The sequence below is a fragment of the Gracilinanus agilis genome, chromosome 4 (assembly GCF_016433145.1).
Source record: "Gracilinanus agilis isolate LMUSP501 chromosome 4, AgileGrace, whole genome shotgun sequence".
In the NCBI taxonomy this organism is placed as follows: domain Eukaryota; kingdom Metazoa; phylum Chordata; class Mammalia; order Didelphimorphia; family Didelphidae; genus Gracilinanus; species Gracilinanus agilis.
Genome location: NC_058133.1, coordinates 370344372 through 370360017, shown reverse-complemented (window position 1 = coordinate 370360017; position 15646 = coordinate 370344372). Strand labels below are relative to the sequence as shown.

The window sequence follows — 15646 nt, the reverse complement described above, 5'->3', positions numbered from 1 at the left end:
ATAGTACCTTGCCCAAATTCACACATCTAAATAACTGGCAAAACCAAATCAATTCCAAATTGAGAGCTCTTTCTACCACACTACAATTCCATTCCAGTGTTAAGAAATGAAAAATAGCTATCACAGAGCTATACAGCTAATAAGAGTAAAAATTTCCTATCAATTTCAGTAAGAAGTCAATTTGCCTTTTAATGCACTTTATACTCCCGTTCCCCATTACATAAAGCTAGCTTCACAAGGTTGTTATGAAGATCCAGTATTTTAGTAATACTGACAGTATAAAATAGTGGAGGAAAAGCTGGCCTCAAAGTCAGAAAGAAGACCTCCAGAAGTCCTTCCATTGGCAAATACTGGCTTGGTCTAATGACATAATTACATAAAGCACTGTATTGTTAGTTATTATTACTCACAACCTTGGGTAAGTCAATGAATCCCTCAGTACTCCAAAGGACTCTCTAAGACTATAAATCAAAGTGTATGTACTGAGATGCATTAGTAGAGTTCCCTGTACCAGTGAAATTAGAGGGCATAAGTAATTTGGCCTTGGGCTATAAACTACTATGTATATAATTCTTACTAACTAAACAGCTTCAGAATTGTAATTGCAAGAAGCTGAATTTGAACCCAATTCAGTTAGCAAGAGAAGCCTAAAAACCTGCACAGGAAATAATACAAAAATGTCAGCTAAAAATAAAAAAAAAAAATTCCCATATGTGTACTTGTAAATTATGTATGCCTGATATTTACATAATATTTATAAATGTGTGTATACATCATCTAAAATTTTGATGGTGTTTAGAATTTACAAAATACTTTCAGAGGTATGCTAATCATCTCATTTGATTCTCACAAAAAATTTGAGTAAGATTTCTCAAGTTTTATAAAAGAGGAAAATAAAGTTTAGAGAGGTTAAATGATTTATCCAAAGTTACAGAGCTATTGACAAATGCTCAAGTTCAAATCTAGATTTCCTGACTTTAAATCCATCAACACAGCTTAACTGAACAAATTTATCTGGCAGCAGTGGAAACTATAACACTAAAATGAATTTTGCTTTTTCTTTCCATTGTATAACTCACTCCACCTAAAACCAATTCTTTCTTCTAGAAATAACTATGCTAACTAGGTAATACTGTAACTAAATCAAGATTACACTCAAAGGAGCATTAGGAAGAAGGATATTTAGACAGGTTTACTTCCATCCAGCTACAGAACCCAAAAAGTTCAGCTAAAAGCAACTGAGTAGTGATGACCAGATTTCGACAATGAGTACTCTTCTACAGACTTTTGGAAGTGACTGAACCTGAAGGAAAAACAAAACAAGCATGTCTTTGCAAAGTATTATAGCTTCAAATAGCCATCTAAGCCTGATGGCTGTGCCTCAGCAGTTCCTGAAAGGTCTAGAAATGTAGCAACCTTATCCACATTATTAGACCTTCAAGGTCTATCAACATTCTGATGATTCTTGCAAATAAAAACACTCTAACTTCCAGGGAAGTAAAACTGACCTACAAAAAAGGCAACAAAAAACATTATGGTAAATGAAAACAAAATAGCAAGTATCTGGTGGCTATATTCAACTCAAGTAAGTAGATTGTGAATAAAATATCAGGAAAGATACAAAGTAGACCAAAATATAATTCTTATCAGAAGGAATGTGGCTTAAGCATCATATAAAGCATTTCCTGACTCTCTCCCAGCTGCTTCTCCCTACTTTCCCTTTTCCTTCCCCCTACTATTATTTTATCTTGTATTTATTTTGTATATGATTACTTATATATATGTTTCAACTTCTTTTGAGGTAGTGACTTTTTAAAAAATTTGTAACCCTAGTCCTTCTCACTGTATCCTTGAGTTAGCTTAGTCAATCTCCAATTTCCTATGAATTTAATCCCCACTACTCTCCTAGACAAATCCTCTATACTGTCAAATTAGCCTACTGCCTGTACCTTGAACATATCATTATACCAAGTACCTTTCTACCTACTGGTCTGCTCAAGCCAACCCCTCTACCTAAATATTCTCTCTTCTACCTCTCTTTCCGATGCTTAGCTCAGGTTTCACTTCTTGGGAAGTTAGTATTGATCACTCCAGCCCACAGTGATCTTTCTCTCCACTGAACTTCCATTGCAGTTAATAACTACACAATTCATCTTTTAATACTTGTATTTTTCTCCCCACTTATAAGTTACTTAAGGGCATAAACCATATTATAATGTATTAATATGCCAAGTATTACCTTCTCCATACTTTCTCACTTGATAACCTCATCAATTCCCTCCCCCAGGAATTTAATTATTATCTCAACACAAACAAGTCCTAAATCCAAACTCTTAAGAGCTCCAAATCTTCATCTCTAGCTGTCTACTAATTACTTCAAACTGGATGTCTTGTAGATATTTAAAATTCAATATACATATCCTAAAATGATTACCCTCTAAAACTCATTCCTCTTTCAAATTTGCTCCTTTAATGAGCATCATCATACTACCAGTTACCAAATCATGCTATTTCTACCTTCAAAGAATAACGTGCAATAAAGGTTCAAGCAGCCAGGGAGTTGCAGTTCCCCAAGGATCTGAAGAACAAGGGAACAACTTGGCACTTCACTTCAAGGAGATACCTCAGTTAGCCAGGATCTCCTAACTTTCTGCCTTAGAAGCCTGAGCTGATAGAGCTGCTGGTCTTGTCCAAAAAAAAAAAAAAAAAAAGGAACTGGATAGAAAAAATCTATAGAACTGAGCACTAGGTAGGCCATAGAGAAGATACAGAGTAGGGAGAGAGAGATGTTCAGTTTAGGGATTCTGGGTCTCATGGCCTACTCTTTCCTTTTTATAAGAAACTGGGTGCTGCCTCTGATTCAGCCAAGGCACTGACAGATTATACCCTGCATAGAAAGCAGCTTGAGGGGTTCTAGCCACAGTATGGTCCCTGTGACAGGAGGAGTAAATTAGAGAGCAAAGTGAGAACTGTTCTCTCAGGCTACTCTGGAGAAGGAACGAGAGCAGCAGTAGACCTGGAGTGTGCCATGTAAAATCTGAAACATTCAACAGCAGAAATATCTCTCTTACATCTTTCAAAAGAAAATCCCTACCTATTCATATGGCCACTGCTCTTCATATCCTCATCTCTACAGTTAGCCTTTGAACTGGTCTTCCTAACTCATAATATTTTTCTCCACTCCAAACCACCCATTGGCCAAATTGATTTTCCTTAATGACAGGTCTGACTAATGTCACTCCCCTCCTCAATTTCCAACAGTTCCCTATTGCCTCTAAGATTTGTTTGGTTTTTTAAAAGTCCTTCACAACCTGGTCTCAAACTATATCTCCTAGATGATTATACATTATTCCCCTTTTACATCAAACTAACCTTCTTGCTATTTCTCATTAGTACCACTTTATCTCCTCATTCCAAATCCTAGAAAAGAACAACTACTTCATCTCACCTTTTAAGAAAACTATTTCTTTCAAAACTCTGTCCAAGCATCACTTTGTCTATATAAAGCTACCCCTCCAGGTGCTGGTATCTTCTCCCCACCATAAACTGACCTTGTATTTATTTTGTATTTCATTTTTATATACTGTGCTCCCCACAGTAGATGCAAGCTTCTGGAGGACAGCAATTATTTCATTTTTTCATGGTCTCCCTAGGACCTACAGTTCTCATTTTAAAAACTATAAATTATCATTGTAAGAATAACTAGAAATAGACAACTTAATTTATAATTATATATTAAATCATACATTATTTTATATTTAAATTAATTTACACAAGTTTCTTGGGTAAAGCTCCTGGTTTATTTAGTCTGTCATTTCAAAGAATATTAATGACCAACTTGCTGTGAAATGTTCTGCTACTTAAAAGAACAGTTACAAAGTAAAAATAAAAAGAGAAAGCTCAGATTTTTATTCCAGTAAAGTTGGGTAAAAAGTATTAACTCTATTGTTTGAATTTTTTTTAAAGCTTCTGTGTTTTTCTTTTAAATAGTATCATTTGTTTCAATTGTCTCCTTTCTCCACTTTTTTTTTTTTAAGTAAAGCAAAGATGATCTAACACTTTAGGATCACATGAGCAATTCAATAGCAATGGGAAGTTGTCTGCACAAGGAAGTGTGTCTGTCGGTCAACCAAGGAAATCATGTAGACAACTGTGGACTTCAATCTACTAGCAAAGGTACCTTTCAAAAAAAAAAAAAAACATTAACTGGAAGTAAGTAAACCAGTTACTTTAAAAAAAGAGCTTAAGGCACTCATCTGATTCCACTGCTGCTTTATGTAATATATTTCCAGAAAGTTAGTTAAATTTCTCTATCCCCAAGAGTATGCAATCTTTACTGCTTTGGTTTATTCAATTATTTCCATCAAACAACCAATCACCAAACATTTTTAACTTCATCCTGCTTAACAATTATCGAATGATGATGTAACATTCAGTCACCACATTCCTTTTATGCCAAAGAAAAGCAATTACTCTAATATTCCATAAAACGTATTATCTAAATTATAACATAACCATAAAATAAAGATGAAGAAAACTCATCATCAATCACACCCATGCACCACTCTGAAAACCAAAATTCCACCTAAACCTGTCAATCTGGTAGCCAAATGGATCAAGGATAGACTCAAGAATAATATCTATCTTCTCTACATGGTAGTCCCATTGGAAACTCAAAGTCAATAATTCGAAAACCAGACTTTCCCCTGAAACCTGTTCTCTCTGGACTTCTCTATTTCCATCACTGGAGGAGAATGAAATAAGCACTACATTAGTGCCTACTATGTGCCAGGTACTGTGCTAAATATTTTTACAATTATTATTTCATTTGCTCTTCACAACAAACCTGGGAGGTAAGTGCTGTTATCATTCCCATTTTATAATTGAGGAAACCAGGACCAAAAGAGGTTAAATGACTTGCCCAGTGTCACACAGATCCTCCTAACTCCAAGCCAAGTGCTCTATCCATTGTGCCACCTAGCTGCCAAAGGTATACAGTTAAGTTACATGTTTCAAACTCTTTTCTTTGACTCTTCCCTTTCATTTCCCACACCCAATCAACTGTTCTTATATTAGTCCTCTCCTCTCTATTATCACTGCCACTCGCCTACTGTAATAACCTAATTGGTCTCCCTTTTCCACTTCTTTAATCTAAGCCAATATGATTTCTGATAGATAGATATAGACAAAGAGACACCAATGTAATGCATTAGAACATTAGAGACTACTGTCAGTCATAATTCCTCTCAAAACTTTTTAATAGTTCCTTGTTGCCTATCAATAAACTTCAAACTCCTCTGAACAGGTATCTTAGACACACATATTTTCATCCCCATTCATTCAACAAAGTGTTTCTTATGTCTTTTATTTTTTTATTTATATTATTTATGTCTTTGTACTTTGCTATGGCAAGGTCTTAGGCCTCAAAGACCAGGTCATAATACCACAGAAACCCATTAGTTACAAAACCAGGTGTTTTGTGAGCTTAAGTCTAGAAGGTCATGATACTCCGTGGGTGCCAATACCAATATCCTTCCTCCCTCATATTCTTCTACAAAAAAAATAATTTTGCCTTCATGCTCTCTCCCACATATATAACAGTAACTACTAACATATAGTACTTACTATATGCCTGGAACTATGCTAAGCACTTTATACTCATGATCTCTTTTGTTGCTCGGAACAACCCTAGGAGGCAGGTTATCCCCATTTTACAGATAAAAACAACAGGCCAGCAGAGTAAGCTACTTGCAACAGAGTAAGTGACTTGCCCAGTGTCACAAGTTAATAAATGCCTCAGGTCTTAGTCTGAACTCAAATCTTCCAGACTCCCAAGTCCAACACTCTACTATATCACCTGAAATTTTCTTTGATCTCTGCAATTAATAATAATCATTCACCCCATCAGATTTCACACAATACTTGATTTATTTTACCTCACCTAGTGAAATAAAAAAAACATTTATTAAGTGCTTACTCTGTGCAAAGCATAGTGCTAATCTTTGGGAATAGAAAAGGAAAAACAGTAATAATTCAAGAACAGAATAGGTTGCAGGGGGAAGTAGTGAGTTCTTCTCATTACATTCTCAAGGAAAGAATACACGACCCTTCATTTGAAATCTTGTGCATAATATTTCTGGTCATAAACTAGGTGGAATCTGAAGTTCTTCCCTCCTGATATTCTGTGATCCTTTTGACTCCAACACTTAAAAAAAAAAAAACTTCACCAAACTTTAAAGAACATCCATTACATGATAAATTTCAACAGTATTGACATAAATAAAGCTTTGCCTAAAAGACCCTATTCCCAAAGAGGGAGACAAGTTTCAGCTACAGAGCAGAAGGTGCAGTCTCATGATAGTGCAGGAGAGCATACAAGATCACATTTTCTATAATGTTATTTCCACTAAATTCCTCATTTCTCACCTTGCTGCTCGCCTTTGGGACTTCTCTACCATGTCCCAGGAAGTTCATAATGGGATAACCCCATCATCCTGTAAGATTTCATCCACAATGGTAGGCCACCTCATCACCACCCTCAGCCTCTCCTAATCCCTAAACTTTCCAACTTTATTTACCCTGAATCCAGTAGTTGTCAGCACTGTTTTCACCTTTCTAAAAATTATCTTTCATCTTTCCCACCCCTAAAAAAAATTTCTAAGCTTCATACTGCCTAAAGATTAAACTCAAATGACCAATCAGGGACCTCTGTTACCCAGGTCCAACCTTATATAGTAATACAATAATTTTTAAAAGTTAGCATTTACATGTTGCTTTAAGGTTTACAAAGGACTGTACAAATGTCATCTCATTTTATCCTCAAAACAACCTTGGGATATACGGATACTATTATTATCTCTATTTTACAGATCAGAAACAAGAAGCAGACATAAGATTAAGTGACCTGCATAGGCTCAGAGCTAAAAGAATTCTTCAATCAAACTGATCTAGTCACCATTTCTGGGGCTCTCCAGAAACTAAGCTGTGACAATTCACTAACATCTCTCAGGCAATCCAAACTCTGCCCATCCTCAAATCCCTCCTTCAGGGAACCAAACCACAAGGTTTTCTCCCACAGTTCAAATCCTAAGTCTATGGAGTATATAGTCATTAGCAGTAATTTAGCTCTTAAAATATAGTCTCCTACTATAAGTCGGCTTTTCATGTGCTTGAGGTCTTCTATACACAGGCCTGTAAAATCCAGGAGGACAGAAACTGTGCCTTTATACTTCCCTGTAATTTCCCCAGACTTCTTGTATGATTTTAATCTGGTTTGTCTGCTTTCCTTCTTTTCCTCTGATAGAACCTGGTGAGGTTAAGGGGCTGGGCTCAACGTGTTCGGAACTAAGTCGAACAAGTTTTCGATTTCACTGTCATTCATTGCTGACGGTGCATTGCATTTCAAAATTGGAAATTACCTTAGAGAATCCTAACAAGGTGTGTAGGTCTGTCGCAGAAACAAGGTTGAATTTGCGGTCAGAGGACTAGGGTTAGGATCCTGGCTCTACCCTAGATGATCAGTGTGGTCATGGAAAAGACACCTGGCCTTTCCCGGCCTCAGTTTGCTTACCTGTTTAGAGAGCTTAATCAGACACTGCCCACGGAGCAGTCCTTGGGAAGAAACCATCAAGCAAACCTTAAAGAGCAATACAAAGGTGGACTCCAGGACGGGACGGGAAAGGCCGAGGGGGGAAGACAGGCAATTCCTCTGCCACGTCCACTCCCAATTCTGAAGCTGGGTGACCATTCCTCCTCAGGGCAGTGGAGGAGAAAGTGCCTGATCGCCAAGACTAGGCGCTACCTCCCCTCTCCCCAGCCGGACACCCACCCCACCCTACCCCCGGGCCGGGCCTCACCTTGGTGGTCGTAGACGCTAATATAGGAGATGCCCACGGCCATGCACCACACCACGAGGCTTGCAATGTCCGAGAAGCTGGGCTCCTCCTCCTCTGTGACCACCAAACCCATGTGCACTGGCAACTTCTCCAGCGACTTGCCGTCTGAGCGCCAGCGAAGCCGGGGGTGGGTGGGGGCCGCGCCGGGCGCCCCGCGGCCATGGGCATGGTGGTGGTAGTGATGATGATGGTGGTGGTGGTGGTTTCTGCCCGCCGCCGGGGGCTTGCGGAGGGTAAAACCGAGCGGCGCTAGGACCGCGGAGGAGGCGGCGCGGCACCACCGCCGCCAGATCCAGTTCCAGGTGCCGAAGCGGACGCGGAGCCAGGACGCGAGCGTACGGTGGAGACAGAGGAGCGCGTGCAGCACGCGCCACACCAGCTCGTACAGCCCGGTCATGCTCGCGACACTCGGGGCCCGTCAGTCGCCGCTGTCCCGGGCCCTCCTCCCCTCCAGCTCTTGCCGCTGCCGCTACCGCCGCCACACCTGCGGCGCGAGGGCCACTTATCAGCGCCGGCCGCGGGCGCGAGCCATCTCTGGGTGTCCCCCCTCCCCCCCCTTGCCCAAGCCCCTAACTACTGCCAACACCTCACCTCGCCCCCGCCGCCATCTTCCCCCTCCACCTCCTCCGGCTTATCGCCCCGCCTCTGCCAATACATGGAAGGTGCTGATTGGTCCGAATCGAGCTCTGACGCGACTTCTGGGTCGGAGGGCGGAGGATGTGGCAAGAGCCCGAGGCTTCGAGAGAGCGGACGCTCAACAGCTGGCGACCGCTGCTCCAGCAGGAAGAGAAAACAGCGCCTCCTCGACGTGCGGAGGGCGAAAAGCACGCAGAGTTTTTTTCATCAGCTCCGGATAGAACGAGCCTAGGAAATGTGCTCACCCCTCCACACACACCCCGCCCCGCGCCCTTCTTAAATGGATTTACCTTTTTGTAACTCCAGAACTACATACTTCCTTCCTCCTCGTCCTTCTCAAGGTCATCCCCACCCTGTCCTTTCAAAAATGCTGGGGAAGGTGGGCCGGGGGATGTGGTAGGATGCCAATCCTAAGGATGGTAGGATTTTGTGTGACCTTGGTTATGTCATTTTAACCTCTGTGCCTCAGGTTCCTCCTCTGTAAATTGGGCATAGTGATGCATTAGAAAGAGTTGTGGGAAAAAATAAGAAAGTAGTTGTGAATTATAAGATGAGATGGTGTACAGATCACTTTACAAAGGACTAAGTAAATGTGGAGTAGAGGAGGAAAACTTGAGATATCATCTAGTCCAACCCTCTCTTTTAGAGGAGGAAAATGAAACCCAGGGAAGTACCCTGACCCAGATCCTACAAGTGTGAAACAATTTAAATTTAAATTCTGACTCCAAGTCTAGTGATCTTTCTCCACTGTTAATATTTCGAAGTTTTCACCTACTTGGCATTAAACCAAAATTGCTGAGTAATTAGTGAGAAACTTAATTCGATTTTGTAACTCCCAATATTTCTTCTTAAAACAATCCTATAAAATTACCATTAAAACACCCTATGGTTTGATAAAGGCCACTTTTTGTTAGTGTGTGAGAGACAGAGGGAAAGAGGAAGATTTTATTTTTCAATTTCTGACTATTCCTGATCCCATTTGGGTTTTCTTGGTAAAGATTATGGAGTAGTTTGCTATTTCCTTCTCTGGCACATTTTACAAATGAGGAAACTGAACAAACAAGGTTAAGTGATTTGTAGGGTCACACAGCTAGGAAGGATCTGAGGTTGGATTTGAATTCGAGTCTTCCTAACTTCTTGTCCTCTGTTCTATCCACTATCAAGCGGTCCCAGGAAAGAAGATAAAATATCTTTTAATTCCCCTCTAAATACTTCATTTTACTCAAGAAGCTCCAGAGATCCACAAAAATTAAGTGATTTGCCTCAGAAGAGATAAGAAGTATGAATGCTTGTGGCAAAGTACCAGCCCCAGAGAAAGTTTCTGACGTCAAGATAAGAACTGGCTTAAGCAGGTTCAATTTTTTCACATGTAAATAACAAGGTTAAAGGAAAATGACCTTTAAAGTTCCTTCCAATTTTAAATCTAAGACCCCATAATTCAGAATGGAGACTTTCAATAAATTCTGGGCATAAAGCCAGAGTTTATAAGATTAGACTGAAATTAAGGATTAGTGACAATGATTGTATTTAAGACTTTTTAAATACAACAAATTGTATTTAAGACTTTGTTTCTTTAAATGTTGTTCTAGATTTATACTGTTCTTTAAAGTTTGATAGGGTTTTGTTGTTCTAAATAAAAAAGCCCTGGATTTGAAGTCAGAAGGATCACAGAATCTCAGGTAGAAAAGAATCTTAGACTCCATCTAGTTCCTGACTAAAAATACATGTGCAAGATCTCAAATGGTGTGTGTGTGTGTGTGTGTGTGTGTGTGTGTGTGTGTGTGTGTGTGTGTGTGTGTGTGTGATGTAGCTTCTCCTTGAAAACCTAAAGTGAAGACTCCCATGTCAACTCATTCTGCTTTTGGATTGCTCTACTTAGAAAGTTTTTTTTATTACAGGGAGCCCAAATCAAACTCCTGTCAGCTTCTATACATTATGCCTAAATCTGCCATGTCTGATTAAGGAAAACAAGTCTCCCACATGACAGATTTTCAGATATTTGAAACTATATGCCATGCTACAACCACACTGTGTCTTTTCTCTAAACTAAACTGCCTCACTTCCTTCAACCATTCATCTGAAGTCATGATCTATATGCCCCTCACTCTATTGGTCTCCTTCCTCTGGATTCTCTCATCCTTACAAATGTCCTTTCTCAAAATGGGCACTCAAAACTGAACAACAGTACTCTAGATGTGGTGTGACCAGGACATTGCACAGCAAAACAAACGTTTCTCTCATTTTGCATATTTTGCTTTTTCAAATGCAGATTAAGGTAACCTTAGGTTTTCTACTACAATGTTAGTCACACATTCAATACATGTTGAATTTATAATCTACTAATGCCCCCCAATCTATCAATATAAGACTATTGAAAGTTATGTTGATTCAGTGACCAATGGTTCCCAAACTTACTTATCAGTGTTGATAAGAGGCATCACTCAGTCTGCAGCTTTGTATTACCAGATATTTGTCACCCCCCTACCTGTTTAGACTTAGAAATTGTCACATACTTGGCTACCTAAGGGAGGAACTGAGTTATAATAGTCCTTTCCCTTTTACTAACTTGGAGCTGCCTGAATTGTTTTTTATCTCATTTCAAAAGTTCAGTAAAAGCTGACTCCATCTTGAAGCCATTACTAATCCCCAGTAATGAGACCTTCAATATATTGCTACTTTGATTCATTTTAATATACTTGTTTTAATTCTCTTTGTCCTGAGTTTTGCCCCCTTAAATGAGTGAAAGCCAAAACAAAGAATTTTCCTTTTGATACTTCTTTCATTTTATACTTGTGAAGGCAATTTTTTGAAGGCTATTGTAGGACTTTATGTTTATCTCTTTTGGGATCAATCTAATTAGATTTAGACCATAATTTCAATCTATATTTTTTTATCCAGTTATCCAATGTTCTAACTATCCTTTTCCAGCATTGTTTTATCTGTAGATTTATTTGGTAAGTATGCCATCCATGCCTTTACTCAGATCCTTGATGGTCCTGAATTTGAATTCTGGCTGTGCTGCAGTCTGCTGGTACGAATTTAATTATACCTACAATACTGTAAAATGAAGGTGTTTAAATAATCCATGCCCTTTGACCCAGCAATACTGTTGTGGGAGAGCAAGTTTGTTGTGATGGAGGGTCGAAACTGGTTCTTGTATAGTTCAGACCTTTTCATTTAAAGGCATGAAAGTGTTTCCTTGAGGATGTTACAGATAGTGGCCAAGGAAATAAATAGTCCTTGACAGTGGAATGGCACTGCAGGGATAGAATTGCAGCTACCCCTGGGGTTTCAGATTGCCAAATTTTCTTGAGGGTCTGAGGAATTCCCTCCTCCCATCTTGGGAATTCTCCACCCTCCCTCAGAAATAGCACAGTGAAGTAAGCAGAAATAGATTATTTTATACGGTAACAGCAATGTAAAACAATCAACTGTGTTGATCAACTGTGAAAGACATAGCTATTCTCAGCAATACAACGAACCAGGACAATTCTGAAGGACTTGAGACAAAGAATGCTATCTACCTCCAGAAAAAGAACTGTTGGAGTCAGAATGCAGATCAAAGCATACTACTTTTCCCTTCAGTTTATTTAGACTTTTATTTTGGGGTTTTGATTTTACATGAGTATTCTCTTACAACAATGAACAATATAGAAATAGGTTTTGCATAATACTACATGTATAATCCAAATCAAATTGCTGACCATCTCTAGGAACAGGGAGGGAAGTGAAGGAAAATAATTTTGCTCTTATAACTTCATAAAACATGTGGAAAATCATTATTACATGTAATTGATAAATTGATAAGTTTATAATTGATTGATTATAAAATTGATAAATTGATAAAATAAATATCTTTAAAAATAATGGTCAACTGTGAATGAATAAATTATCAGCAATGCAAGGTCCCAAGATAACTCCAAGAGACTCATAAAGAAAAAAAAAAAAACTATCTACTCTCTTAGAAGGAACTGATAGAATTCTGAATGCAGATTGAAGTATACTATTTACACTTTATTTCCTTCATGAATTTTTTTCTTGTGTAAGTCATATGTGTCTTCTTTCACAAGATAATGAACATGGAAATGTGTATTGTATGATAGCACAGATATAACCTATATCATCTTGTTACTTGCTATCTCAGGGAAGGGGGAGGGAAGGAGGACGGGAGAGAATATAAATGGCAAAATGTCAGAAAATGATTATAAAAATTGTAACCACATGTAATCCAAAAAAATACAAAAAAATTTAAAAATAAACTAAATGATCACTTGGACCATTTCCAGCTTTGTGTTCTACGATCCTATGGCCTTTGTCTTCTGTCCCTAAATCCAGTATTCTTTTTCATTACATGTCTAACAAAATACATGAAATGTACTTACATTTAGGATTTTGTTCCCTTTAAGGTTTCGTATTTAGCAGACTATCATATTTATTCAGTGGTTTAGCAAAGACTTAAGTACATCAAGGGAACAACAGTATTCAATGTCTTTCCATCATGGGGATCTATGTTCCATTCTAACAGCAGGGGAAGTAAGGAAGAAGTTTTGGAGAAAGAGGAAGTTTAAAGGCAAGGGCATAGGAAAAAATGTGAGCTTTTTAGTTCTATTTTCTCTGCCCTCCAGACCAACATCTTCGCCTATTCCCCAACTATTTCTCCCATCATTCCAATAGAATCTAGGGATTTTAATTTAATATTGCCTACCACAAAAAAGAAAAAGAAACACTCAACTTAACTACAAGAGAAGTTTCTGCTAGGAACAAGAGTTGCTATTTTAAAAACAGAAATAAAAGTGTGTATATGGGAAGAAATGAGAGAAAATATTTGTATTCATTTTAGCTTTCAAAATATAAGGAGAGAAGTGGTTGTGGAAGGAAATGAGGTATTTGACAGCAGATGATAAGCAAGTCCAATTTATCATTATCTCCAATAGCCTCATCTTTTTTTTATACCCTTACCTTCTGTCTTAATATAAATTCTAAGACAGAAAAGCAGCAAGGACTAGACAAATGGGGTTGTGACTTTCTCAGGGTCATACAGCTAGGAGGTGTCTGAGGCCTGATTTAAACCCAGGCTTTCCCAACTCTAGGTTTGGAGTTCTATGTACTGGTGCTACTTAACTGCTCTTGTCCTCTTTTCTAAAAGGCAGTTACTAGCAGATGGAGTCAGAATGCCAATTGAAAATTACCATTCTTCACTTTATTTCCTTCATGAATTTTTCTCTAGTGTAAGCAATAAGTGTCTTGTTTCACAACATGAAGAACAGAAAAATATGTATTATATGATAATACAAGTACAACCTGTATATCGCCTGCCTTCATTGGGAGGGGAAGGGGACAGGGAAGGAGAGAATATGTAATCTGGAAAAAGATTAAAATTAAACATTTTCTAAAAAGGCATTTACTAAAAGCAATTTCTGTGGCATTGTGGAAAAGTAGAGCTAGTCCTGCCTTCTTATAATTTAGCCCAATTATGACTATTGCTTGCAGAATGATTAAAAGTTAACAATGATCCTGGGCAAGTCACTTAACCCCATTTTCTTAGCTCTCACTGCTCTTCTGCCTAGGAACTCAATATCAATTTGAAGACTAATAATAAGGACTTTAAAAAATATTAACAATCTACTTAACATGCATTTTGTCATTTCATCCTCCCTTTAATTTTGTAAAGCAAGTAGTAAAAATGTTATCATCCCCATTTACAAGATAAGGAAACATTCCAGAGAAAGTGATTTGGCAAAGGTCACAAACTACTTGTCTTTCTTTGTGTCTGGACCATAGTGCCTAACAGGGTTTAATAAATACTTGTAAACTGACTGACCACTAGTGGCAGTCAGGATCTGAACTTTTATCTTCTAACTCAAAGTTCCGTGTTTCTTCCTGCCTTCATCAAAATGTCTTCATTAATAATATTTTTCATTTGTTTAGCATTTCACAGATTACAAAAAGCTTTTGCATTTATTGTTATTTCTTAAAAAAACTGTCAAAAGATAGATATTATTTTATGAATGAGGGTTAAGAAGAATACTCGAGTGTTAAATATAACAGACAAACGAGGCCAATTATATGACAATAAATCTGAAAACTTAGGTGAAATGGATGAATATTTACAAAAATATAAATTGCCTAGATCTACAAAAGAGGAAAGAGAATACTTGAATAACTCTCTTAGAAAAAGAAATTGAACAAGCCATCAAAGAACTTCGTAAGAAAAAAATCTCCAGAGCCAGATGAATTCACAAGTGAATTCTATTAAAAATTTAAAGAACAATTAATCCCATCTATATAAACTCTTTGACAAAATAGGCGAAGGAGTACTGCCAAATTCTTTTTATGACACAGATGAGGTACTAATGCCTAAGCCAGGAAAACCAAAAACAGAAAAAGAAAACTACAGACCAATTTCTTTAGTGAATGTTGATGCAAAAATCTTAAATAAAATCCTAGCAAAGTGACTACTGCAATATATCACAAGGTTCATTCACTCTGACCAGGTGGGATTAATACCAGGAATTCAAGACTGGTTTAATATTAAGAAAACCATCAGCATAACTAACCATATCAACAACCAAACTAACAGAAATAACATGATTATCTCAATAGATTCAGAAAAAGACCTTCTACAAAATGCAATACCTATTCCTACTTTAAAAAAAACAACTAGAAAGCATAGGAATAAAAGGGCCTTCCCTTTTAATAATAAGTAATATCTATCTAAAACCATCATCAAGTATTATCTGCAATGGCAATGTTAAAAGCCTTCCCAATAAGATAAGTGAAGTGAAGGTGAAGTAAGGATGCCCATTATCACCCTATTATTTAATATTGTTCTAAAGATGTTAGCTTTAGCAATAAGAGAAAAAGAAATTGAAGGAATTACAGTAGTCAATAAAGAAACTAAACTTTCACTCTTTGCAGATGATAGGATGATAATTAGAGAACCCTACAGAATCAGCTGAAAAACTAGTTGAAATAGTTAGTACCTTTAGCAAAGTTGCAGGATACAAAATAAATAATCCACATTAATCATCAGCATTTCTGTATATTACCAACAAAGTCTGGCAGGAAGATATAGAAAGAGAAATTCCATTTAGAATAATTCTAGACAATATAAA

The 15646-nt window shown here is 37.7% G+C and overlaps 1 protein-coding gene across 1 annotated transcript in view; it reads right to left on the bottom strand.

Annotated features, from left to right (window-relative positions):
- Positions 1-8410, bottom strand: part of NUS1 (NUS1 dehydrodolichyl diphosphate synthase subunit) — a 40767-nt gene extending 32357 nt beyond the window's left edge. The window contains exon 1 of the mRNA XM_044676820.1: positions 7857-8410. Within this exon, the coding sequence (XP_044532755.1) occupies positions 7857-8292 (436 nt within the window). The 5' untranslated portion in view covers positions 8293-8410. The remainder of the gene's footprint in view (positions 1-7856) is intronic.
- Positions 8411-15646: the final 7236 nt, after the last annotated feature.